General features: G+C 41.9%; 1 protein-coding gene across 1 annotated transcript in view; it reads left to right on the top strand.

Annotated features, from left to right (window-relative positions):
- BRD8 (bromodomain containing 8) overlaps positions 1-26,716 on the top strand; it is a 107,180-nt gene extending 80,464 nt beyond the window's left edge. Inside the window, exons 22-27 of the mRNA XM_089693865.1 lie at positions 7,443-7,700; positions 8,110-8,300; positions 12,043-12,132; positions 19,163-19,231; positions 20,285-20,462; positions 26,672-26,716. Coding sequence (XP_089549991.1) covers positions 7,443-7,700; positions 8,110-8,300; positions 12,043-12,132; positions 19,163-19,231; positions 20,285-20,462; positions 26,672-26,716 — 831 coding nt within the window. The remainder of the gene's footprint in view (positions 1-7,442; positions 7,701-8,109; positions 8,301-12,042; positions 12,133-19,162; positions 19,232-20,284; positions 20,463-26,671) is intronic.
- The last annotated feature ends 960 nt before the right edge of the window (positions 26,717-27,676 follow it).

Here is a 27,676-nt window from a genome sequence, read left to right on the forward strand (position 1 = left end):
TATGTTTTAATATGTCCTTGGAAGTGTGGTTCCTGAATGGGAGTGTCTGTGTTCAATCTAATCAGCTGATCCACTTGTAGTCTTTTAATTAGGAAAGTTGTAGTGTCTGAATCCCTTTAGCAGTAATTACCCTTAGGGAGTATCTCACCAAAAATATACAATATTTCCTATTGCAGAGCATGCCTAAAACTTGACTTGTATCAATTAGTCAAATGCAATACACATTATTCATTGAGAGAAATCTTTTAATACAGAGGTAACATAATCTCATAGGAAGGGCTTGCAGCTTCGTAAACATTTTTAATTGGATACACTCTTGTAATTTGGCATTGCGTAGTTGCAGCACATGGGCATTAAAGTCGTAGTTTGTTCTAGGGATGTGAGAAGAAATAAGTTCTTCATAAAGAGAGTTTTCACATCAAACCCAGAGGTACAAGGCAAGGGTATTAGTCACATTTCCAGAATGTTATGCACTTTAAAGCTGTATTCTAGGCAAATCGCTAAATGCACAGTTGAAATGCAACACCTGTTTTATTTGCCAAAGGATTTGTCATGTTGTTAATCCATTCTTGAGATTTACACAACCATGAGCTAATCTATCTCTTACTCTGCTCTCTCCACCTATCAGATTATCCTTTGTTAAGGATATGTAAACCCTCACCTTGTAGAACAACCCATTCAATTTAAAATAGAAATTAATGGCAAAACATTTGTGTATACATATGAAAACATTTTAAATACCTTATTTGCCTGTTGTAGTGATCACATACCTTCTAAGCACATTATGCAGCTGAGAACAAATAGCTGTGGGAGGAAAAACAGCAGCCCACTGAACTTCCCAGTGATTGGCTGTGCAGAGGAGTTCTCTCATGCCTAGTGTTGTAAATTTTTAATAGGAAAGCAGAGGGACTGGCAGGATTACCAGGTATTTCACATAAAGGAAGCAATACTAAGAAAACAGGATACTTTTTCATACATGTACATGCTGCAGCAGGCACTTTTCAGAAACAAGAATTGTTGCGTTTACATATTCTTTAACACATGAATGCTACAGCACAACTTACTTATTCCTTGTGTTGCTTCTTCCTCCCCTAATCAAAGTTTTTTGTTGTTTTTTTTTTTTAACAATATTTTTTTCATTTTTTTACACTTGGTATAGGAATATCTTGACATACAAATCTGTAAACCATTTTTTTTTCATAACAGTGGTGAGTACAGTAGTCAGTACAACTTCTGTAATGGAAACAAAAGACAGTATCCAATGTTACTACAAAGCAGTACAACATAAGCTGAATTCAAAGAAAGAAACCTTTTTTAAGCAATTCTCTAGAAACTGAAGTTTGGTTAGGCAGGCCTGAGCAATACCGACTCTATCAAAAAGACAATTGAGAAAGAGTGTCATATGGGCTAAGAAACATAAGGAAGAGCATGGGTTTAAGTACGTGACTGGGAAATATAGAGCGGTGGGGTGGGGCTACAAGGGGAGTTGGATAATCGTAGTTTGCCCAGCTTATTGGTGAGTTGAGCTTTGAGATACCAAACTGAAAATCGAAAAGGTTCCATAGGAGGAGGAGGAGTAAAGGAGTGTTCCATAAAGCGCCGCCATCTAGAGATGAAGCGGCGTGCAGATTTAAAATTCTGGGTAATGGTGTCCAGCTTCTCCAGATTAAATATGGCAGTTAGTGCCTGTATTACCATTTTAAGCTGTGGAGCGTTTGGCTGTATCCAAGCTTGCATGAGTGCTCTGTGAGCTACCAACAAAAAATATGAATCCACTGAGGAAGTGCAGTAGAACTTGTCGACATCACAGGATCTTGATAATTGAAGAGACCGAGCATAGGGTCTTTGTTGAGAGAGATGTTTTACAGATGATTAATGTAACAAAGAACTTGGTCCCAGAAGATGGAAACTCGAGCACATTCCCAAAGGCGATGAAACAGAGTAGGTCGAGTGTGGTCGCACCAAGGACACACAGGGCGGGGAGTGACAACTGGATTCCCTGAAAAGGATAGTAAGCTCTGTGGATGATTTTAAATTGAGTTTCCTGCCATGTTTCACAGAGGACAAGTGAAGCGATTTTCCGGTATCCCAACAATATTTTGTCTGGAGCATCGTCAGTAGGCAGTATGAGAGTCGATGGCTTAAAAGGAGTAAGATGGTACTTTGCAGACTGGTGTGAGATTAGATGGGAGTAAATTGCCAAGATGGAATAGTTATCCTGACATAGTAGAGTTTCTATAAAGGAGCACTGGAAAGGATGTTGTGTTGGAGAATAGCACGTCCGTAGGAAGGTCACCAGCTGATGGTAGTGAAAGATATGAAATCCCAGTATGGAGTATTTTGCAGCTAGTACTGAAAAGGGCTGGAAGGTACGTTTGGTGTCATCAAATATAGATATGACTTTAATAAGTCCACTATGAGACCAGTGGGTAAATGCTGCATGCTCACTCCCTGGAGTGAACATAGGGTTTCCAAGAATAGGCAGATGGAAGGATATCCTTGGTGGCAGGCCAAGTAGTTTCCGCATTTCCCTCCAGGCCAGTACTGTGTCTCTAATCAGGAGATTCGAACGGAGGGATCGAGGCAAGACCTTGAGGTTAGAGTGCAGAATAACTGGAAGGTGTAGCGGAGACACCAGGGCCTCTTCTAGGGAGTAGTTCGAATAACGTGATTTCCCAGTAATCCAATCAAGACTCTGACAAAGGAGGCAGGACAGGTTGTAAAATCTAATATTAGGCAGGCCTGCACCCCCCTCACTCTTTTGGAGACTAAGCTTTTGTAATGCAATACGTGGTTTTTTACGCTGCCACAGAAAGGTCTGTAGAGCCCTATGGATCTTCTGAACATCAGAATGCTTTAACAGAAGAGGGAGTGTTTGCAAATGATAGAGCAATCTTGAAAAATAAACCATTTTGTAAAGATCTCCCAAAGAGGGAAAGGGAAGAGTTGTCCAAACCTCCAGTTCCTGTACAATCTTGTTGATTAAAGGAGGGTAATTTAGGTAATGGAGAGAGACAATGGTTCTCTGCCTATGCGGATGCCCAAATACATAATGGATTGGGTAGCTATACCAAAGGGAGAGGATGGAATCCAACACTTTGATGTAGTAGCATTCAAAGAAAGTACTTCGCTCTTATCAAAATTGATTCTAAGGCCGGAGCATTTACGGAAGGTCGCTAACAGGTCCTGAAGTAGTAGGAAGTCTTTGGGTGGATCCAAGGAAAACAGTAATATATCATCCGCAAAGAGAGCTGAGCGGAGAGTAAGGTCACCAATCGAGACACCAGTAACCCCTGCCGTTGAGTTGAGCCATCTGGGCAAAAGTTCAAGGGCAATATTAAAGAGTAGGGGGAGAGCGGGCAGCCTGCCTAGTGCCTTTGGTCAAGGGAATGCTCGAAGAAATAAAGTCAGGTGTGACTAGTCTAGCCGTGGGCAAGCAGTACATACGTCATAGAAAGTCCACAATAGGGCCCAAAAAAACCAAGCCTCCTCATAACAATGAAGAGCCAGGCAAAGCTTATGTTGTTTTTCGGCATCTAAAGATATAAGTGCTAGATCTATCTGTGGGTTTGTTTTAGCATGTTTCAGGTCTAATAATAATACTTTGCGAATGTTTAGCGTAGCTGAGTGACCCGGCACGAACCCGAATTGGGCTGAATGTAGTATTTCGGGAAGCAGTAGGGCCAACCTGGATGCTACAATTTTCGAAAGTATTTTACTGTCTACATTGATTAAAGAAATAGGTCGGTACGATCCTAGGAGCAGTGGGTCTTTTCCCTCCTTAGCTATGAGCTTAATGTGCACCTGGGAGACAGTCGGAATATATGGGCCATTCTCCCACATTGCTTTATAGATGTGATATAGAGTGTCTGGGATGAATTCTGAAGTTAGTTTGTAGAATTCCGCACTAAGACCGTCGGGTCCAGGAGCTTTAGCCGAGGACAGGTATTTAATAGTGGCACAAATGTTGTCTCGTGTAATGAGAGCATTTATGGCATTTAGCTGGGATCCAGAAAGCTTGGGGAGATTAATAGAGGCTTGAAAGTCCTCAGCAGCCCTAGAATCAATTGGGTCCTCTGAATACAAGGAAGTATAGTAGGATGTGAGAAGGTCATTCATGCCAGGTGACAGTGTTAAGACATTGCCCACGGGTGACCGGACCGCAGAGGTATGAGTGGGAGTACAAGGGCCCGCACCAACAGCTTTCCCACCTTTTTGCCATAGCTATAAAATTGTAAGGTGGAAAAGGCTGATTTGGCTGCTTCCTGGTGTTCAGCCCAGTAATCAAAGGCTCATTTGGCAGACGAAGAGACTCGCTCGCCTATTGATAAAGCAATTGAGACCGTTTCTTAAAGTGCGTGGTATAGGAGATTATGCGCCCTCTAAGAAACGCCTTCCCAGAGCAGGTTAGGATTGGTTAAATGTGCTCCGTTCATATCCACATATTTCTGCCATGCTGCAAATAAATGAGACTTAACGTCTTCTTTATTGGCTAAATAAGCGGAAGAGCTTGGGGATTTTGGAGTTTTCAGCCCAGACAGCTTTAATAGGATGGGACAGTGGTCGAAAATGGCCATATCGGAAATGGTTGTTTTACATAGCATAGACAAGAGAGGCTGCAAGCAAAAAAGATTGTCAGTGCGGGAGAAAGAGTCATGAGGGGACGAGTAGAATGTGTATTCCCAGTCTGACGGGTGTTGGAGACGCCATACATCATGCAGATTAAGCATATCAATAGATTGTGCTAAAGTGGTAGAGGGGGGATACTGAGGTAGTTTTCCAGGACGTCACATGTGATGTTCTCTGTTTCGATCAATATCATTGTGCATAATGGCATTAAAGTCTCCACCCAGGATCTGACATGATGCCGGAATGTGTGAGGGCCATGAAGTCAGATTCTGGTAAAAGTTTTGTCCTGGAGAATTGGGAGCGTATAAAGTAGAGATAGCCAAGTCACGAGAGGCGATAGTAATATGGACAGTGAGTTTGTGACCCTCAGAATCAGAGTTAACAGAGCGAACAGTGTAACACAAACTTTTATGGAATATTATAGCTTCCCCTGCCTTACAGCCCACAGCCGCAGAACCAAACATCTGACCCACCCAAAGTCTCAAAAGACGAGAAAAATCGCTGGCAGAGAGATGCCCCCAAATGTTTCAAATGACGTAGTACTCGCATACGCTTGTTCGGTGAGCGTAACCCCTTAACATTCCACGAGATTACCTTCAAGTGATCCCTGTCATCTGGTGTAGCCATGTCTGTCGTAGTATAAAGATTAGATAAGGCCTACAATATGGCAGAACCATGCCAGGCATCACCCCAACTAGTCCAGGTTGATCAGAGCAGCATGCATCACCTAGGGAATTGCAACAGTAAAACATAACAATGCAGAACAATAAATGTAGAACTTCTCTAACATATGGGGAGGAGATCCCCAAGTAGATCGGGAACTTCATTTTTTTCCGTATAGAGCAAACCAGCGGAGCTCCAGCAATCGACACTCCGCTACTATCTTGGACAACAACGTATACGGGTGGGGGAGGAAAGGGAGTGGGGGAGGGAGGGGGAATGGCTAAAGGGGAAACAAAAACACCTGAAGATCCTCTTTGCCCATCTGGGGGGACAGATCTGCAAGGCGGGTCGCCTCAGGGGAGGCATGAACAAGACATAAATATCAAACAGTGGCCGTTTTAAGACAAATTACATCAGTCCCTGAGAAAGCATAAAAAAACAAGGAAGACCATTACATATCCTTCGATAAAAAAAGGTCAGCGGGTAACATAGCGATCTTCGGCCCGGCCAAAGCGCACCCGTTTATACGGTGGCTTTTGAGGACTTGGTTGATTCTGGAAGGGTGCGGAATCTCCCCTTGGGGAAGAGGAGGAAGATGGTGTAGAAGGCGGGCTTTGATCCATGGCTGCTTTAGGGATATTGTTAAGGTATTGCTCCACTTCCAACTGTAAGGTGAAGGATAACCTTTCTCCATGCGGCGGCTGGATATGAAGAACAGCAGGATAGGCTAGGGTGAATTTAACCTGCCTGTGATACAGAATGGAGCAGATCGCAGAGAAGGCCTTACGTTGTCACATAACCTCCATCGAATAGTCTGAGAACAGGAGCAATTGGTGTTCGTCCACATGTGTGCGCCGGAATTTATGGAGGATGGCCTACTTGTCAGCGTAGTTCAGATAGCGGACAATGACCGGCCTAGGTTTAGTGCGAGAGTCGGACAGCAGGCCGATACGATGGGATCTTTCAACCACGCAGGGGTGTTGCAGGCCTATTTGCTCCGGAATGGCCGTTGCACATATGGTGATCAGCACGGAGGGAGAATACGACTTAGGCAGGCCTATGATGTGTAAATTGTTCCGCCGTGAGCAGTTTTCTAGATTATCTACCTTATCCTGAAGATCTCTTTGGACCGTGGTGAATCGGGCTACTGCCGCAGAAATAGCCAATTAGTCGTCTTCAACGGAAGAGATCCTATCTTCCATCTGCGTAATGCGCTGAGCCTGTGCATGGAGATGTTTGTGTAGCTGTTCTAGCCCTTTAAGAACTGCACTGTCGACCGCCGCTGTGAGAGTAGGTGCCAGGAGTGCCATGACTGCGTGGGCAATGCCAGCTGGTGAGGCAGGGTCCGGAGGCTAAGGAGTAGGAGACTGTGGCTGCTGTGTGCTCTGCTGATCCCCTGTGTCATTGGGGATGATTTCAGCAGCGGCCATCTTGGCTGCAGCGACCGCTCTGTCCCCCTGTGACAGGTGGACTGAAGAGAATTGGGTTTGGGGCTGCTCCACAAAACAGTCCATGAGTTCCCCTGAGCCGCAGGAAGAGAGGAGGGTCCCCCCGAAGTGTAGCGGGCTTAGGAGTGCAACGGTCGAGGAGGGCAGCAGGAGCAGGGACTGCTCACCTCCACTCCATACGCCGCTGAAACCAGAAGTTTTCTCAAAGTTTTGCTGTATAGGGACTGCAAGTGGCTGATAAATCAAATTCATTTACTTGTACTGCTTGCATTTAAATTAATTTATTGATGTTTTAATGAAAACAGAAATGTATTAATTTGGTGACTTTTACAGTTGCCTGGAATTCACATTTAAAGGGTTAAGTTCATGTTTCGAACATGTTACATGGTACAGCCATATTTGGAACCCCACTCCATGACAGGGGTTGTTGTTCACCGCAGCCGCTGTCACAGTCCGCGCAGCCACAACATTCATTCACAATGATTGCGGGTGATATGTTTTGCAGGCTCCAGGGGGATAAAAGAATAGATGCATTTTTTTTATTGATAAAATATATGTATTTATTATGTTTTCTCTAAAGGTGAACTTAGCCATTAAGATTTGTTTTGGGGCACTTCTGACTTATAAGACATTGAAATATGGGGCATTTTCTAAGGCCTTGTTTACATTGTGTTCACATTGTGGTTCTCAATTTAATTCTAGGACGAAGAACTCAAATTGAGTTTATCTACCACAAGCACAGAAGTCTTATTAGTTTGCCAAAATCTAGCCCAATCTGAGTCATATAATGTTGAATTCAATGAGGGATACAGTGAACTCGGCTTAGGAAAAAAACTAGAGGAAAATATGGACCCCCATATTTATGATGGTGTTTGGAAAAGTGAAGAGGCAAAGACATGTGAAAGTCAGCCTTCAGACATGGCAGATGTAAGAAAGGAAATTTTCATGAGTTCTTCACAGGTAACAGAACAAAAATTCAAATATATGAAAGACCTGCTTTCTCCATACCAACCAATAAGTTTGTACTTTTAAAGTATGGGTACATTTTTATATTAAAAATGTCCTTGCAATAATTTGCCTTAGAATACATCTCTACTGTTAACTTTGGTATTATCGTATTTGGTTTACTCATTTTTGGTACACAGTGGGGTTTATTTACTGAAGCTGGAGAGTGCAAAATCAGGTGCTCTTCTGCATAGAAACCAATCAGCTTACAGGTTTTATTGCCAAAGGTTAACTGAACAAGCTGAGATTAGAAGCTGATTGACTACCATGCACAGGTGCACCAGTTTCTCAGTGAACCAGCTTTAGTAAATCTCCTCCAGTGTTACATTCTTACAAGCTGCATATTGAATTTCTTATTTACCAGGATCCAACTTATAATAAAGCAAGTGAATGCACTGACCCAGAAAACATGAAAGAAAATGACCACTCACAGCACTGCGGGTCCATATCAGAAAATGAAATGTGTGGTTCTCCTATTTTGAGAAGTAAAAGTGAAGTCTGCATTTGTGAAAGTACCAAACGTGTTATACCCAGAAATCTTCCACTTCTTGAATTGTGAGTGTAGTTTGTAAACCTTCTTCGCAATGTGATCTGACCTGTAACATATTAATTGTGCAGTAACAGTATGGTCTTTTTTCAGCTCTTTCTTCATTAGCTGGCCACCTGTCACAATTACCAAGCCATTTGCTGAGTACTGATACTAGCTGTCACCAGCCAAACGTTTATTCATTTTGCTTAGTGTGGCATGTCTGCAGTTTTTTTTATCACTGTCTGTGTAGCTATTTGGGATATTTCTCAAAATGACAGATGTTAGAATAGGAAGTCAGGGAAAATTTCCCCACTTCTGCTTGACAGGTGTCACACAAAACAAGAGGTAGGGTAAAATGTATGCAGCAGGGACACAGGAAGCAAAAATATATTTTTTCTAGCAGGGTTTTAGATTTAGAATCTCTGTCAGGATTTTATTGTTAGAAGAGGTGAAATTGAAGCACCACACCACTGTCCAGATACAACTTTATTCTATTAGAAGTCAGGTGTATAATTTGAGAAGTAGCCAATGTGTTTTGGGAGTCCAAGTGCCCCCTTCATCAGGGCTTGACTGGCAATAAAGTGAACAGACCAGAAGTGAACTGGACCTACAATGGTATTTATTCCAGTGTGACTTAAAAGTAAAGGCCTAATCAGAAGCTTGGCAGCAACCATGCTGTTATTGTTGTGTTTGTCATTATGAGGAACACATTTTCCTTATTTTCCTGTCCAGGTGACAGGTATCAGACAGAACAGGAAGATAAATCTGGAGAATGCATAATTCTGTTCAAATGTGAATGGTAGCCAATCAGGTTCTAACTTACTGATTATCCTTAGATATAAAAAAATTATAAATACCATTCTTTTTTTTTAATGTGATCCCTGAGCACATCACAGCACACTGTGCTTCCTAGTGAATGGTTGGGCAGGGGGGAAGGCATGTCAGGACAAGTGTGATCATTGAAGGAGAGCACACTGAGTTCCCAGCAGAGCCTGCAAACTGACCATGTTGTGCTCTCATGCCTAGTGTAGTCAGTTTTTAATAGGAAAGCAGAGGGACTAGCAGGAACACCAGGAATTTCACATAAATGGCACAATACAAAGAGAACAGGATACTTTCATACAAAAAAATTATAAATACCATTCTTTTTTTTTTAATGTGATCCCTGAACACATCACAGCACACTGTGCTTCCTAGTGAATGGTTGGGCAGGGGGGAAGGCATGTCAGGACAAGTATGATCATTGAAGGAGAGCACACTGAGTTCCCAGCAAAGCCTGCAAACTGACCATGTTGTGCTCTCATGCCTAGTGTAGTCAGTTTTTAATAGGAAAGCAGAGGGACTAGCAGGAACACCAGGGATTTCACATAAATGACACAATACAAAGAGAACAGGATACTTTCATACAAGTACATGGTACAGCAGGTACATATCAGGAATATGAAATGTTGGGTTTACATTCTTTAATTGCATGTATTTGGATCTGTTCTTTAGAACATGTTACTTGTACACCCATCAGGATAGAGATACTGTATAGAATCTGTTATTGCTTAACTCTCCTTCAGAAAATAATTGTCTAGACTAGGTTTTGCTAATGATTTAGCTTCAGTATGGTTCTGAATCACTGACCCCAACTCAGTATAGAGATAAGAAATTCTAACATGTCTCTGACTTTCCCTTGTGTTCCAGGTTTGACTTAATGTGAGTAATGAAGCTAGATGCAACCAGGCATTTTCTTTTACATACTGATTTTCATGAGAATTGTACAAAAACAATGGCAGTTGAGAAGAACAAACAAGTTGGAGCTATTAAACATATATTGGTTACCAGTGTAGCAGGACATAGGGAGAGCGGTGTTCGATATGAGTGACTATCACAGAAATGTATATGTAATGCCTCACTTGAGTGTGAAGTGGTAACTTTTTAAAAAAAAGAAAAAAAAGACTTCTGCAAAATGTATCTAGAAGCATGAGTGGAAGGGTCATAGTTTCTAACAGCCCTACATCAGTAGGTAAGAAGAAGGTGAAAGAAAAAAGAAAAAAAAGAGGGGGGGGGGTGATGCGAATGGAAAGCTGAACCAGTGGAGATTAAAAAAGGAAGAAGAACAAAGGGACAGGAGCTGGGCAAGCACATAAGTCATTTCTGGAATAGTCAAATTTTTGAGGTTGTTCAAAGGCACATTGCAAGTGAATACAAATTTTTGATGGAAAGGAAAAACAATTCATGCCATTTAAAATAAGGTATACCATTTCTTGATTGTACAGAACGGGACATGTCAGGTGATTAGTAGTAACATATAACCCAGTCATCTAAGAGTATGCTTGTGTTCTGTATTGTACTTCAAGAAATGGATTTTACTAGTAAGTCAAAAACCTTTTTTTCCTGTGCATTTTTTTAAGCTTGTGGCAGGTTCTATTTAACCTCCTTAGCATTACATTTTACCCTGAAAAAAACCCCAAAAAAACAGCATTTTCTTTCAATACACATTAAAATATGCCTGAATAAATCCCAACATATTATACATTTTTGGAAAACAAAGAACCTGTAGAATAAGAAGATGATAGTTTCAAGTACACTAAAATGAGTTAAAGTACACAAAAACTCAATTTAATAATTTTCTTTTATTTTGCAAAATCAAAAAAATGAGAGTTTGTCCAATAGATTCCAAATATGTCAGGCCTTAAAATTGTATGTGCACACAAAATGGTGAACTATTTCAATACTAAAATAGGCGATGCTTTAAAAACTTTTATAGCTCATCAGTTTAGAGTTATCCATAAACAATAAGTCTAGCATTATTCCTCTCACTTCAGTGTACAGTGATACCAAATATATTTCACAATTGACACTTACATATGCACGTTTGTCCTGGGGCCATGCATGTTCACATGTATGGCTGGGTTCCTTAATTTTTTTTTTTATAATTGAATTATTATTTTACTTCACATTACTACCATAACAAGGGGTTGATATGCCCCTTATGTGATAGTTTTTTGCAATGGCAGGTCCTCTATACAGAGACAACTGATTTCTAGCCTTGTATTGTACCCGAGCTGATCAAGTGTATAGCCCCAGATCAGCTTCTACACTACCATTACTAGTCAGAATCTGACAGGGGCTAACCTGGAAATGCTTAGAGCAGAGAGAGCACTTCTAAGCTTACAACAAAGAAGGAAGATCGGTGAATGAGTGTTCACTGATCCTCCACTGCTCTGCCATAATGAATGCCCGGCATTAACCCTGAGGTTACTCAGGTGTTGGGTTCAGTGTTAACATGGTCATGCTGAGTCATGCTTGTGGGAGACTGTTTTTACTTTGAATTCTAACATCAAGTAATGCTTAGGATTAATGCCAGGGGAACTTAAGAGTACATAGTAAAAGGAAACCTATACTGAGGTGAATATGTAGAATGGCATTGATCATTTTTCCCTCTGAAATTTCTAGTTACATTGGAATTTTGCTAATAAAAAAGAACCTTATTGTCACTGAACTGGAACAAGTATACAAAGCAGGTATTCTGATCTAAGTACTTGTTTCCGGTCTACGACTCAGAAAGTATTGCAGCCATTAATTCAATAGCCAAGTAGCCAGCATTTTCAAAAGGAAGTCATGAATGGAAGCTTACAGTATATATTTCTTGCAGAACATGTTGCCTTTAAAAGTTTCACATAGTGATGCCAACTGCAGCATAATATACTGTGACCACATATTCTTTATACACGTAATCTATACATTCAATACAGTCTTTTGTCCATTTCCTTTTTTTAGACTTCTTGTAAACACTAAAGAATTCAATGAAGAAGAAACATCTATTAAAAAGATGCTATTCCCTGTCTGGAAAATTATAGCTATTCACAGGTATTTCGTGAAGATAGGCAAAATATATTGTATTGTTTATTCACTTTTTTAAGTGTATTCAAATCCTTAAAGTGGAACTTTACACAAAGGGGTTGATTTACTAAAACTGGAGAGTACATAATCTAGTGCAGCTGTGCATGGTAGCCAATCCACTTCTAACTTCAGCTTCAGTTAAGCTTTGTTAAACAAACCTGGAAGCTGATTTGTTACTATGCAAAGCTGCACCAAATCTGCACTCCCCAGTTTTAGTAAATCAACCCCAAGAACTTTTTCTTGTTCAAACTTTTTATTAATTTCAGAGACATAAAAAAAACAGGCGTAGGACAGCCCATTAACATATGCAGGCATTAACGAATACCGAAAAACACGGTGTCCGACAGGAAAGGAGGATTATCGCATAAAGATCGCGTTATGAGGAACCATACAAAAACATGAAAGGATAAAATAGTACAAGGGAAGTTAGGACCTGAGTATGCAACTGAGAGGGAGCACTTTCCCAATGACCATATGGGGGTTCCATGTGAGGCAAGGAGAGGGAGGCAAAGTGAGCAGGAAGAGAAAAAAAACGGGGGAGAATTAGGAGAGACTGAAAGAGAGAATAGAGGAGAGAAAGAAAAGGCATGTGACTTCCAGAAGAGAATAGACAATCTCAGGACTAGGTCAATGCATAGCGTGGTTCATAGGACTATCACAATGTCAAGGAAGGAGCAACGAATCATCAAAGTTCGGTGGGAGGAAACATTCCACCCATGGGGTCCAGATGGACAGAAAATTAGGGACAGAATCTAAAATGGTGGCTTCAATTTTGGCGTGAATCATAGATTGTGTAACCTTGTTCCGAACTGCTAGCATGCACAGAGACGGCGACTTCCACGATTTGGCCATAATCTTTTTAGCTGCACTGATGACTTTCAGGAGAAGTTTAAATTGGGATTTGGAAATGGAGGGAGGGTGCAAATTTAAGAGAGCTACAGTTGGGTCTGGAGGTATTGATTTTGCAAAAAGCAGGGATAGCATATGAAAAACTTCAGCCCAAAAGGTTTGGGCAACCAAGCAGGACCACCAAACATGGAAGTAAGTCCCTACCATCGCACAACCCCGAAAGCATTCAGAAGAATAATTGAGGGTATATTTAGCAATACTCGCCGGGACCAGGTACCACCGAGTCAAAACTTTATGATTAGTCTCTAAAGTTACCACGTTCTGTGAGGAGGATTTGGTAGCAGACCAGATGTGTTCCCAATCTGTAGGGCTCAACTGGAGTCCCAGGTCTTTGTCCCACCTAGCAACATAAGTAGGGTTTGGCGAGGACTCAGAAGTGAAAAGAAGATTATAGATAGCAGAAATAAGGCCACGTCTATGCGGGTCTCTATCACAAGATCGTTCAAAAAAGGACATCGAACGAGCTGAGTGGGAATGGACGGACTGCAGAGCATTAAAATGCTGTAACTGAAGGTACCTATAGATTTCCGATGCTGGTATAGAGTGCGACTCATGGAGGGAAGGGAAGGATTTGAAGCCTCTGTTGGTCATAAAGTGGTGAGTACGAAGCAGGTTCGCCGAGGACCAGTGTTTGAAGGATCATGGAGAGGACCAAACTGGGGGGAAGGCCAGGTTTCGTAGGTATGAGAGTAGGGGATTATGCGGTGACTGAAGAGAATAACTGGATTTTAGTCTGTCCCAGAATGAAATATAATGAGATGTTATAGGGTTACGGAGAGACGGCGATCCGGTTGCCTAAGCCATAGAAGATTAGCAACTGAGAGGGGGTCGCAATCAATCGATTCAAGAATAACCCATTGGGGGATTTCATGAGTCGCATGGTATTTAGGCAGTTGTGCAAGATGTGCCACTTGGTAATACTTAGCAAAATCCGGGAGGCCTAGGCCACCCGTGAGCTTAGATTTGTGTATGGTTGAGCTAGGTATATGATGAAGGATGGAGCCCCAGACATATGTGTACACTCATCGTTGCAGAATACAGAGAAAATGTGCAGGTATGGGTAGAACTCTAAACAAATACACTATTTTGGGGAGAATAGATATTTTCACAACCGTGATCCTGCCCATCCAGGCCAGTGGTAGAGAGGACCATTTGGTCATGAGACTAGTAAGGTGGGCCAACTTTGGTAAGTAGTTGGCTGTATAAAAGTCTGATGGACTAGGAGTTAGTTTAATGCCTAAAAAGGGAATGGAGTGCTGGGACCAAGAAAAAGGTAAAATCTGTTACAAATGTGCCAAACCCTTGGGAGGAAGGGGGATATTGAGCGCTATCGACTTCTGGGGGTTAACGTGAAGGCCGGAAATACAGCCGAAATCCTGAAGGAGCCGAAGAAGAGTTGGAGTGGAGGACAATGGAGAGGTGAGAAAGAGGAGCACGTTGTCCGCAAAGAGGCATGTGGTGAGAACCGCCTAACTCAAGTCCATGTACATCCGGGTTGGCTCTTATCAGGAGAGCCAAAGGCTCTATGGCTGGGGTGAAGAGCAAGGGAGAAAGCGGGCAACCTTGGCGGGTGCCATGTAGGATTGAAAACGATGCTGACTTATGCCCCAAATATCTGACTCTAGCCAATGGTGCACAATATAAAGACGAGATCCATGCCAAAAAATGAGATCCAAAGCCCCAGCGACATAGGGTGAAGTCCAGATAGGATCATGAGACCGTATCGAAAGCCTTCCTGATGTCTAAGGACAAGAAGCAAGTAGGGATGTTGCGAGGACGGGCTAAATGAGAAAGGAGGACCGCAAGTCTAACATTACCACCTGCTTGGCAGGTGGGTATAAAGACTGCTTGGTCATTGCTGATAAGAGAGCCTATAAACGGGTTAAGGCGGGTGGAGAGGATTTTCACGAGGAGTTTAATATTTATATTAAGGAGGGAAATTGGTCTATAATTGGACCATACAGAATCATCTGAGTTGGGCTTCGGGATCATAGAAATTTTGGCCGTCACTGTATCAGGGCTAAAAGACTGACTGGTCAAGATGGCATTTGTTAAAACCGGGGAGAGAAGCAAACTTCTTGTAGTAAGTGGCAGAGAAGCCATTTGGACCAGGGTGTTTATGGAGCTTCAGGTCCTTGAAAGCATTCAGGGTTTCAGTTGAAGTAATTGGTCGCTCAAGAACTTCAAAATGGTAGTCTGATAATTTCAGGAAAGTAAGGTGGGCTAAGAGAGCTTCAGCGCGGGGTCGATCAAAGGAATCCGTTGGAGAATACAGTTGGGTGTGCTTACGGAAAACTTGTAAGATGCGCACTGGGTTGCTAGTGTAGTTGCCTGGAGATACGCGTAATCGGATCGATTTAGTGGTTCGATCAAGACTGCGAAAGGCCTAAGAATGTGTCCGGTTTATTCCCTTTGGTATCATATTTATATCGAGACCTACAGAGAGAAAGTTCTGCCTGAATCATAAGAAAGACATCCAATTCCAATCGAGATTGCTCCAAAGCTTTTCAAGTACCGGGTGTTGGAGTGGCTAGGAAGGCCTGATGGGACTGGTTGTAGGGGAGAAATGTCCGGAGTGGAGTTTAGTGACAGGTATTCTTTAAGAGCAATCTCTATGTCTAAACTGTGGGACAGATGGGACAGTAAATTTTCGTTGATAACCCAAGAGGGATCAGTGGTTGAAGGTGCCAGGGATGCGATTGATGTGATGACTGCACTGTAGTCAGACCAAGGTATAGGGAGGATGTCAGAGGCGAGGAGCAAAGAAGTGGAGCCGACAGTCGTCAAAATATGATCGATACATGGAAACGGTTTGTGGGGATGAGATTGGAAGGTATATTGACGTTTCACCGGATTAAGTTCTCTCCACGTTTTGACTAAAGAGTGATGGTGCAGGAGATGTTGAAAGGAGAGTTTGGGGGACAACGGGAGAAGCGGTTATGGTGACTTGTCCAGGAAGGGGTATAGGGTACAGTTAGAGTCTCCACAAACAATGAGTATGCCACGTTTATGGCAATCTGTGATTGTCAGTAGGTGGGTGAGGAACGGCAGCGGGCTCTGAGTGGGAGCATAATAAGTAACGATGGTAACGTCAGAGTCGAGGAGCAATCCCGACAAGAGGAGATAGCAACCTTCAGGGTTTCCGATCTTGGAATGAAGTATAAAAGGGGTTGTGCAATGGAAGGCTATGAGGACACCTCTACATTTAGATTTAGCTGAAGCAGTAAAAACTTGAGGATAATGGGGGCCCAAAAATTTGGGGGTGGAAGAGAAGTGCGTCTCCTGCAGGCAGACTACATGCGCCTTTAGCGAAGCAAATGAGCGAAAGGCTTTGTTACGCTTCAATGGAACATTAAGGCCCTGCACATGCAGGGTAAAGACATTCAGGGAACCCATGGGGGGAAGGTAAAGTCTGCCAAAGAGTGGGGAGTCCTTGTATGAGCATACACTGAGTGCCTCCGAGAGGAGAAGAAGGAGAGACAGAACAGGAAGAGAGGGTCAGGGAAGTCACATGAGAAAGCAAGAGGGAGAGAAAAAGTGGCAAATAAATCCAAATTGAAATGAAAAGGGGCCACTACGGCCCAAAGGGTGGTCCCTGAGTTGCCGGCATAGCGGAGAAACCCAAGGGTCAAGAGTAGCCCTGGCAGTACAAAAATACGGTACCGCATGGGCTAGTGGTGGTTAAGCAGTAATAATCATAGGGGGAAAGACAGCCCAAGTATAAACAGAAGTCAGTAGGCTCCCACTGAAGCAGCAAGAGCCTAGGCTCATGGTATGTCAGGGAAGCCCCAGAACCTGGCAGCACACCCTATTAACGTAACCCTTCAGGGATGTCAAGATGGAAAGATATTGTGGTGTCGTATGCATTGCCGGATCTGGGGCTCCTGTGCATGTAAACAGGTGCCACCATAGCAGGGGCGGACTGACAGATCTCAGGGGGCCCCCAGGCAATAGGGGATCATGGGGCCCCTGTATCCTTGCCCAAACTCAAAAAAGCCTATGGAAAAGGTACCAGGGGCATCTCATGGGGCCCCCTACTGACCCCGGGCCCTCGGGCAGTGCCCGAGTTTCCAAATGGTCAGTCCGCCCCTGCACCGTAGACACTTTGTATTATGAAAACAAACCTAAAAAAATAACATTACATTGAGTAAACATAATTAGCACCCAAGAAGTCGAAACGGGGAACCAAAGAGAACCAAGTCAGCCGTCGGAAAGGCTAAAGGTCATCCTTGGTCAGTTGTGGTTAGGGGACCGAGGGAAGCGATCTGAGGAGTAGACACAGCCTGACAGAGGGCAATAAAATGGGTTCAAAGGCACTTGCAGGCGTCAATCCAAGGAGTCTGGTGGAGCTAGAGCAGGAGAGGAGTAACGTCCTCTTTTGTAAGAGCTGAGCTAACCTATGGTGGAGTGAGAAGGGCGACTTTTTGGTGGAGAGCAGCTCACCTTCAGACGTGTCGCGGGATCTGGGATGAGCAGCCTGTAATTCAGCATAGGGCTGTGCCTGTGTGAGGGATGCAGGGGCGGCCGCCATCTTGAAAGAGGCCCGAGCCAAGGCCTCTTTGATTGGCTTCACAGGCGGCTGAGGCTGGTGTTTAGCCGATCCCCGGACCATCTTGACAGGTGCGAAGGACGTTGCTATGGCAACCAGTGGAGTTGCGGGACGGGAGCGGTGTCCGGGAGGCTTGTTTCCCCACTATGTGCCAGAGCCTCAGACGGACATGTCCATTTCGGCGGCTCCGCGCATGCGCACCCCCCAACCCCAAGAACTTTTTATGGATTGAGTAGAGAAGTGATAGAAACTTTGTTTAGCATTTTTTTTTCCTCAGTCTGTTTTTATTGAAATGTCAATAAAAAGTAGGATACAGAAAGGTAAAGAGGGGGTAGAAGGGTGATGCAGCTACACAAATTGGATTGGACATTGGCGGTTAAATGTTGTTTGGCCCATAGCAATACAAGGATGCATTGATGATAAACCATAACCTCAATGAGGAAAGCATTTACTGCAGTCTGTGTTCCCTGTTAGCAGATTTCTCTTCCCTTCCTTTATCACTGACAGTAGCACAGTAAAACAGAAAGTGGTGATCCTTCTTTGGACAGTGATCACTGAAACAGGAGGTGAGAAGAAATCTCCCAATGTGTACGCCTGTCCAACTGATAGCAGTTAAAGTGTTGCTGAACCTAGGATCCTGCATTCACTGTGTCTGGCCTTCCGCAGTACACAGAACATGGAAATGCAATTATTTTAATAAATATAAACTGTGAAATACCTTTTCTCATCAGCAGTATATAGCAGTCTTGTGACTTCTCTTAGTGTCCAGCTGAGCACTGGTTTATATTGTATGAATTTTCATTCTCCTCTGACTGTCCTATGAGGCTGCATGACCCCTGACCCTCTGTCTGGACAGTGCTGATTGGCCCTGTGCTGATCATATGCAACCCCCCCCAAAAAAAAACCCTGTAGCAATACACACAAAACTGAGCATGTGCAGAGTAACTCCTAGGGCTCTGTATTATCAGCAGATGGATTGGGGACTGTAGAAGAAGGAGGGGATCAGAGAAAGCAGAATCAAACAGTATTTTTACATAAAGCTGAGGATTAACTCCTTAGGTTCCACAGTGAGTATAAAACAAGCATGATTTACTGCTTATTCAGACTGATTTTACTGTTATGGGTTTAGTAACAATTTAAATTGTATAAACAACCCAAACTTTTTTGTTGGATAGAATGAAAAAGGATTTGAACTCATTTCAAGTTTTTTTTAGCTGTAGAGAAAGTTGCTTGCTGAAAGGTAAAATGAGTGTTCAGGATATTGGGATATCCGTTATGACATGGTCATATATACAGTTGCATATCTATAACACACAGAGAATGCAGCACTGACCTTCTGCAACCCTTCCATATACAGCTTTGTAGTTGGGTAGGCAAAGCTGCCAAAATACAGTTGAGGTAGGCAATTTGGAAAACGGTATAGAGGAGTGGAAATATAGCAGTCATACCACTGAAATATGCACTTTTTAACTTGTCCATAATATTCAGTAAGTGTTTTCGTATTGCTAACCTCCCGGGCATATTTCCATTTTATTGCAGATATGCAGGACCATTCTTGAAGCCAGTGAAAGAAAGACAGGCTCCAGGATACACACAGATAGTTAAGCGGTCAGTTCAGTTACAACTTTATATCATTGATGCACATTTTAAAAGCTTGTATACATTTATACATTTCAAGAGCTTATCAGAAGGTCAGTAAATCCAACAAACTCCATATCCTGATGAAGACAGCCTTTCTTCACACTGAGATGTCTAAATGCCTTGGGCAATAGGTTACTTCCCTTCTAAATATATAATCAACCTATCAAAGAGTCATTATTACTTGCTAATTTTTAAGTGCAGTAATCCATTGCAACAAATCACAACCTATTGTGTTCTTGTGTGACTTTATCAGAATGAATTATTGATTTCTATTTAAGAATATGATTTCTATTTAAGAATATGAATTCTTTATTGAACAGAGCCACAAATTGCACTATGAACAAAAAGTAAAACTACCCTTTAAGGGCCATGTACAGATGATTAAGCGCGAGATTGTGTGAAACGCGTTAACATGTCCTGTATTCATGTCCTGGTGTTTTGTGTGTCCTATGGATCAATAAATACACACTATATTCATCTCTCCTCCGGTGTGCGGCTGACCCTTCTTCCTATTACAGGCAGATTTCTCACTGAGAAAAGCAGATAAAAAGTCTGTCCCCAAACGTTAACTTGAGTTAAAAAGAACCTTTAGTTCTTTTTTCTGTGGTGGATGCCATTTTTTTCAACAACTCAGTGATTCTCTGTATGGGATAAACAGCCACTTCCAACAACAATTAGCCTTGTATATATTGTGGGAATCCACCCACCCCATTTATTTTTCTTTTGTAATAGTGTTTTTACAGTCCTGATAAGTATACTAGAGGATGACAAGTATATATTGTATGAGACAGATAAGGGGATTTTGCCTTCAATGTTACAGAATATAATCTAGGCTAAAAAATAACGCAATTGGCAAATAAAGAATTTATGTTTGGGTCCCCTGACCTATTTGGCCTGTGAGCAGTTGACTACTATGCATTCTTTATCTTTACACCCTAGGTTGAAAACACTAAGTTATATGCATGGTGTAGTATAATTGTAATATAATATGTATATGTTGACAAAATTCTGCAATTTTAGGCCTATGGACCTCAAAAAACTAAAACATTGTTTAACGCGAGGAACAATAAAGACAAAAGCAGAATTCCAGAGAGATGTCCTGCTAATGCTTCAAAATTGCATTATGTTCAATAATGTCCAACATACACTACACCAAAAAACTCTGCAGATGCAAAAGGATGTGGTGGAGCTTCTACAGGTAGGTTGATAAAATGGTTGAAATTTGCTGGTTGCACACAAAAGTTATAATTTTTGTAATATGCTAAATGCCTTGCACTGATGAGTTTATATAGTAGAACAGCTGTATGCAAGTTCGAAAAATGACTGCAAACTAAAGCTTAAGTTACCTTTTGGAGCATGTTACAAATTACACCCGTATTAGGGGGTGTAACATGTAACATACTATAGCCGCAGCACCTGATTCCCTCTATTGCTCTCCCCGCATTCCCTGTCACTTTTGTAAAACTTTGCAGCTTTGCATAGAATGCATGAAGGTAAAAATCATCAGTCTTTAGAAACACTTTAAGGCTGTTTCTGAGTTATAGAACAGAGGTTGTGGTTGCACAACAATCCACAGGGTCAGTATTAATTTGGAAAGCCTGCCTACTATCCTTACTACCCCACTGTTATTGGATTCATGTTGGATGTGATAACATTTCAAGCCTCTTTTAGGTTGATTTCACACTTATACATTGCAATATTGTGTGGTAAAACACATTATTGCAACACATTTTACCACATGGTACAGTGATCAACTGTTTATATACGTGCATAGTGATTTGCTGTGTTACAAAAAAATGGCAGGTCTGTTAAAGCAGTATTAAAACAAAAAGGAAACATTTATTATATTGCATATTGCCAATTGTTAGATCTTGTGGCTGTGTTCTGCCCCCCTCCCCAGTCCCTTAGTCCCAGGACTCAGGTAATCAGTGTCGATCTCTGGTTCATACTGGAAGATCTTTGTTGTCTAATAGTCGTATATCTTCATTGTACCTTATATATTACCATTGCAATTTTTATGTGCCTTATTGCTGTTTTTCCCTTCTGTGGGAATTCCGTTGTTGTGTTGTCTTTTCTGATTTTAACCGATAAAAAATATTGCACCAGATATGGTGGATCCATCCGTTTTCTTTCCCTTCTTTTCACCTGACCATCTGGCTAGTATTTCTGTTTTTTTTTAAAAGAACATGCTCTCTTGCAGATGTAGCAGTTAGAGGGATGAAACAAACCATTTAATCACTGACAGGGGTACCTACAACGATCAGCTTTTATTTTTAATTTTGGAGCTAGATTTTCATTTATTTATTTTTTTTTGTTTGCATGAGCATGAAATAAATGTACATTGTGCACATATGATAAACAAACAACACTGAACACTTGTCAACAGCAGTGCAACATAGTCAAGTGTAATCCAAACATATACTTCATCCTATGACATTTTGTCATAGAAACCTAGTAACCATTGAAAGATTAAGCTTTTATTAATTAACTACCTGCCCTCCAGAGCATTTACCCCCCTTCCTGAACGTTCCATTTTTTGCAATACGGTGTTGTGTTACTTTAACTGACAGTTGCGCAGTCATGCAACGCTGTAAATTAATTGAATTTGTCCTTTTTTTCCCACAAATAGAGCTTTCTTTTGGTGGTATTTGATCACCTGTGCGGTTTTTATTTTTTGCTGTATAAACAAAAAATACAGACTTTGAAGAAAAAAAAAATTTTTTACATTTTGCTATAAAACATATCCAGTAAAAGGATTTAAAAAATCAAATTTCATCATAAATCTAGACCAAAATGTATTCTGGTACATGTCTGTGCTAAAAAAAATCCCCATACATGTAAATTAATTGGTTTATGTGAATGTTATAGAGTCTACAAATGGCGGTATGTATACTGGAATTTGAAAAAACTTTTTGCTATAAAACATATCCAGTAAAAAATATCAAATTTCATCATAAATTTAGGCCAAAATGTATTCTGCTACGTCTTTGCTAAAAAAAAAAAAAATCCCATTACATGTAAATTAATTCTATTACTGTGTGAGAACTGACTAACTGTTAGATAAAGAATAAACAGGTGGCACACACACCTAGTGCATTATCCAAGGTTTATTCAAAGGTATAAAGGATAAAAAACATACAGACAAAGCATGTATCTAACAAGCATGTGCATTATGGAGATGGCCACAACGGCAAGCAAGGTGTTCCAAATGCGGTCAAATGGCTGATGCGTTTCGGGGACATGTCCCTTTCCTCATAGCTGCTGATCAGCCTCTAGGACTGGTCCAGATGTGTAGTGGATATGGTGGACCGATGGTAGGGGCCTTGCTGCTGATGCCTGAGGCATCCACTACACATCTGGACCAGTCCTAGAGGCTGGTCAGCAGCTCTGAGGAAAGGGACTCGTCCCCGAAACATGTCAGCCATTTGACCGCAATTGGAACACCTTGCTTGCCGTTGTGGCCATCTCCATAATGCACATACTTGTTAGATACATGCTTCGTCTGTGAGTATGTTTTTTATCCTTTATACCTTTGAATAAACCTTGGATAATGCACTAGGTGTGTGCGCCACCTGTTTATTCTTTATCTAGTGGCTGATCTGCCCGTATGAGGAGGGCTGCACCTCTGAAGCATCTCCTTTGGTTGTCGCTGTCCTGGTTCCCTTGGCTTTGGCTGTGCATTTCCTGAGGCGCTGGAGAGTACATACGTTATCCGGTTCAACTGACTAACTGCCACTGACCAGCCAATGACACAAATACAGTGATCAGTGCTAATAAAAAGCACTGACACTGTACTAATAACACTGGATAGGAAGGGGTTAACATCTGGGGCAATCAAAGGGTTAACTATGTGCTGTTTTACGTAATGTGCTGTGTGTGTTTTACTAGGGAAACATGCTGCTGTGTATTTCTCTGCTGTGCAATTTTTTGACAGTGTTTACACACGTCTCTCCCCTGTCAGCGTTACTCAGTGATTGCCGGGTGCCGGCAGGGAATCTTCGGTCAGGATCCGGTGATTGACATCTGTAGCTCACAACGGTGGCGTGGGTAGGGTGACGCGCACGTGCCGCTACCTGGAAATGCAAATCTCGTATATATACATCATTTTGTGCAGCCCTGCCACCCTATATCAGTGCTTCTAGCTGTCATAGTTGGGCAGGGGTGGACTAACCATTTGGAAACTCGGGCACTGCCCGAGGGCCCGGGGTCAGTAGGGGGCCCCATGAGATGCCCCTGGTACCTTTTTCATAGGCTTTTTTGAGTTTGGGCAAGGATACAGGGGCCCCATGATCCCCTATTGCCCGGGGGCCCCATGAGTTGTCAGTCTGCCGCTGTAGTTGAGTATACCCCGAGCCCCACAAAATATATATAAAAGACCCACCCAGAGCTGGTTTTTAACTGAGCCATGCTGTGGGGTCCTCATATGCACAAACAAACACCCCAAGTGTTCATAGGACTGCCAGTGGAACGAGTTCCTGGGTGGATTCTTTACTCTTCTAGTGGAATGCTTCAATGGTGCAGCCCTCCTTTATTGTGGAATCCAATATGCAATTCTTAAAAAGCACTAGCTGTCATAGTTGAGTATACCCTGAGCCCCACAAAATGTATTATAGACCCACCCCACAACTGTACAAAAGCACACAGGAGGGTGCAAACGCCTAGTGCATTACCTCAAGATATATTAATACAATAAACAAGCCAAAAATACTACAAAAGATGAAAGTTTAAAGCTTTGTATTGTATCAAATCATGATTATTGTGTCCTTTTATGAAACAGAGATCAGCGGCGATCCTAATGCAGGCCATAGACGGGGAGAAAAATGGCCGATTTTTCTTTTAAAAAACGAAAAATCGGTCGTTCAAGCGGCCGACGTTACCAGCAATGGTAAAAAAAATCGGCCGATTTTCATCCCGTCTACAGCCGGCAAAAAGTGTCCCTGCAGAGAGCTCTATTTCTTTGACAATTCTTTGACATTTATAGCGGTTGCAACAATGTATCTATTTGTATCCATTTAGGATACAGATGTTTTTATTCGGAAACAAATAGATACAATGTTGCAACCTCTGTAAATGTCAAGGAACTGTCAAAGAAATAACGGAGCTCTCTGCAGGGACACTTTTTGCCGTACTGGAATTCCTCTTATTTTTCATCCTTCTTCTTCTTCTTCATCATCATCCTCTTCTTCTTCTGCTTCTTCTTCATCATCCTCTTCTTCTTCATCATCATCCTCTTCTTCTTCATCATCATCATCCTCTTCTTCTTCTTCATCATCCTCCTCTTCTTCTTCATCATCATCCTCTACTTCATCATCCTCTACTTCTTCTTCGTCTTCTTCTTCATCATCACCCTCTTCTTCTTCATCATCATCCTCTTCTTCTTCTTCATCATCATCCTCTTCTTCTTCTTCATCATCATCCTCTTCTTCTTCATCATCATCCTCTACTTCTTCTTCTTCATCATCACCCTCTTCTTCTTCATCATCATCATCCTCTTCTTCTTCTTCATCATCCTCGTCTTCTTCTTCATCATCATAATCATCCTCTTCTTCATCATCATCATCCTCTTCTTCTTCTTCATCCTCTTCTTCATCATCATCATCCTCTTCTTCTTCATCCTCTTCTTCATCATCATCATCCTCTTCTTCTTCTTCATCATCTTCTTCTTCATCATCCTCTTCTTCTTCATCCTCTTCTTCTTCCTCTTCTTCTTTTTCTTCCTTTTGTCTTCCTCTTGCAGGTCACTGCTCATGCGCAGATTTTTTATCGGTAAAAAATCGGCTGATTTGCCCATCATTGCCGCGAAAATCGGCCGATCGGCAAAATTTTTTTTTTCAACTTTACCGATAAAAAAAAAATCTGCCAAAATACTGAAAAACGGCCGAACAAATAGCCCACTAACGATCCGAAAATCGACCGATTTTATTTTCGGCCGAAAAATCGGCCGATTTTCGACCCATCTATGGCCTGCATAAGGATCATTGCTGATCTCTGATCATTAGTGGTTTAGGAAACAGAGATGATTTCCACTAATCATCTCAGCACACAGATGGCCGATATCAGCCCTTCACTGGCGATCTGTGTTCTCCCTGCTGATCCTCCAGCCCAGAGCTAGAGAATTGGAGGAACCGCAAACGAAGCCGCAGTAATTTACTTAGTAAACGGTGTTTGACTGATCTCTTACTGTAATCTCGTGAAATTATAGTAACAGCAGCCATTTTCCAGCGTTCAAAGCATTTATAGATCACTTCTCCCTTCATTCGGAGAAGCGATCTACACCGCTTCATAAAAAGGCATTCAGAGGAGAACTCTCTCCTCTGAGAATGCCAGGGAACTGAGCAGCAGTCATTTACCGCGGCATGATAAAAGGATACCTCAGTGTGGTATCAAGTGACCTGACTGGTGCTCTACAGTGTTGGCAAGCTGGTGCCTTTCAGGGGATGTACCCCCTTCTTCAGAGCTCTAGCAGACAAGTGTTTTCCCCCTTATATACTATATACAAAGGCATCCTAAAGTTTCACCCCGCACATAGGAGGGGTGTGCCAGCATCAGGCAAGGTCAAAGGTTACCATCCAATTAGGCGCACAATTGAAAGCTTTGATATAAAAGAAGAATCACACAACAACTTACATATTAGATGTGGAGACAAGAACAACTGGAGTGTTAAAATAGGCCTACATAGTATATAGGCTCAGCAATGTAAATATTATGATATATGATGTGTTACATAGTGGCAAATGGCCGCTGGAACGCATGCCATTTAAAAATACATAATCCAGCGAACCGGGAGTGCGTCATACCAATGGCGTCCCCCACATTCTGCATGTGTTAAATGCTCATTTGGCTATGGGGAAAAGGAATAAAATGAAACGCTTACCTTATTCCATACTCCCACAAGCTTCCCCATCCGTGTCACAGTTCTCTGGCGTCATCATGTACAATGCAGGACCAGCAGTGCTGCACTGAACAGGAGGACGGCAACTGCCTGGCTATCAGGGGAGCAAAGAATACAGCATATATTTATATTTCCTTCCCCTCCCAGCCAAATGAGCATTAAACACATGCAGGACCCTACTGTATGAGTAAATTTAACAGCAGCTCAATGTTGTGCTATAATGTATTTCATACCTTGCATATGAAAGAAATTATAAATATGAAGTTGCAAACAGCTTCCTGTAGTGAAGTGGAAACGGTGAATGTTGTGTCAGTGCTGTGAATTAATAGGATGTACAAGGAATGAACCCTTACTGTTGGGATTTGTGCTAAAAGTGATGACATGTAAATACCTCCTGTTTCAAGAAGGCATGCTGTACTTTGCTGAATGGGCAGTTTAGCAGAATGCCATATTGCAGTTGTTGTAGAAGTGTGTATCTCACTGAACTGTTCCTTTCTGGCTTTTATATGTTACAGGTTCTAAATCTGCAAGTGTACCAAAGTTATAAGCCGAGTAACTGATTTTGGATTGAAAAACCATCATTTTAAATCCTTTTTTATGCATAATCCAGAATTCTTCACTCTAAATATAACTAATCTGAGCTGAATTACATCCAGACCTCCTGCAGCAGATATTGTATGTCAGCTAACACAGTTAATATTAAATTTCTGCCTATTTTCTGTAATAAATCATCTTTATATACCTTGATAGGTAAACCATGAGTGAGCTGCTCATGTGTGTATTGTAGTAGGCTCTGTTCACACCTAACATGTACACCACAACATACAGTATGCATGTGAGTTTCCATTCATTCTTTGATTCACAACATACTTAAACAGTATAAGAAATGCCGTACATTTCAGCAAGCGTTGCTTGTGTGTCGTAATGTGCTGCATCAGCTAAAACTTTTTCTGTCTTGAGGTTCTTTAAAGCCAAAATCCATTTTTCCTAACACTTTAAATAATGAGTAGTAGGATCAAACTGGCCCAAACAATTATTTCCATAACTAAGTTGTGTGGCCACTGTCAGCATTGTGTGAAACTGTACTAGCTAGGGCTACATACAATTCAGTAGCACTGTATTAGAGCAGCAATATGGGGACTTTCCATATGCTGCTGGAACAAAGTCAAGTGGGGCTGAGTGCTTCTCAGCCATTGAGAGGAAGCCTTGTATTTTAATGAATGAATACAAGGCTTCTTCTGATTGACCGATGTAGAGACCTCCACCTTAGCCAATCAGAGGATACTTTGTATTCATTCATAAAAAATACAAGACTTCTTGCGAATGGCTGCGAAGCGCTCAACCCAACTTGATTTTGTTCACAATACAAATTTGAGAGCAGTTTCAGCTCATCCATGCAATTCTTAAAGTAAACAAAATGTCCTAAGTTAAGCTTGGCCCAAACTAAATGTCAGGAAACCTAGACTCAGGCTATAATGTTCTATTCAGAATGTGCTGCCATAATGTAACACCTGTCAATG

The sequence above is a fragment of the Staurois parvus genome, unplaced genomic scaffold (assembly GCF_062004578.1).
Source record: "Staurois parvus isolate SC_StPar_1 unplaced genomic scaffold, SC_StPar_1.0 ptg000025l, whole genome shotgun sequence".
NCBI lineage: Eukaryota > Metazoa > Chordata > Amphibia > Anura > Ranidae > Staurois > Staurois parvus.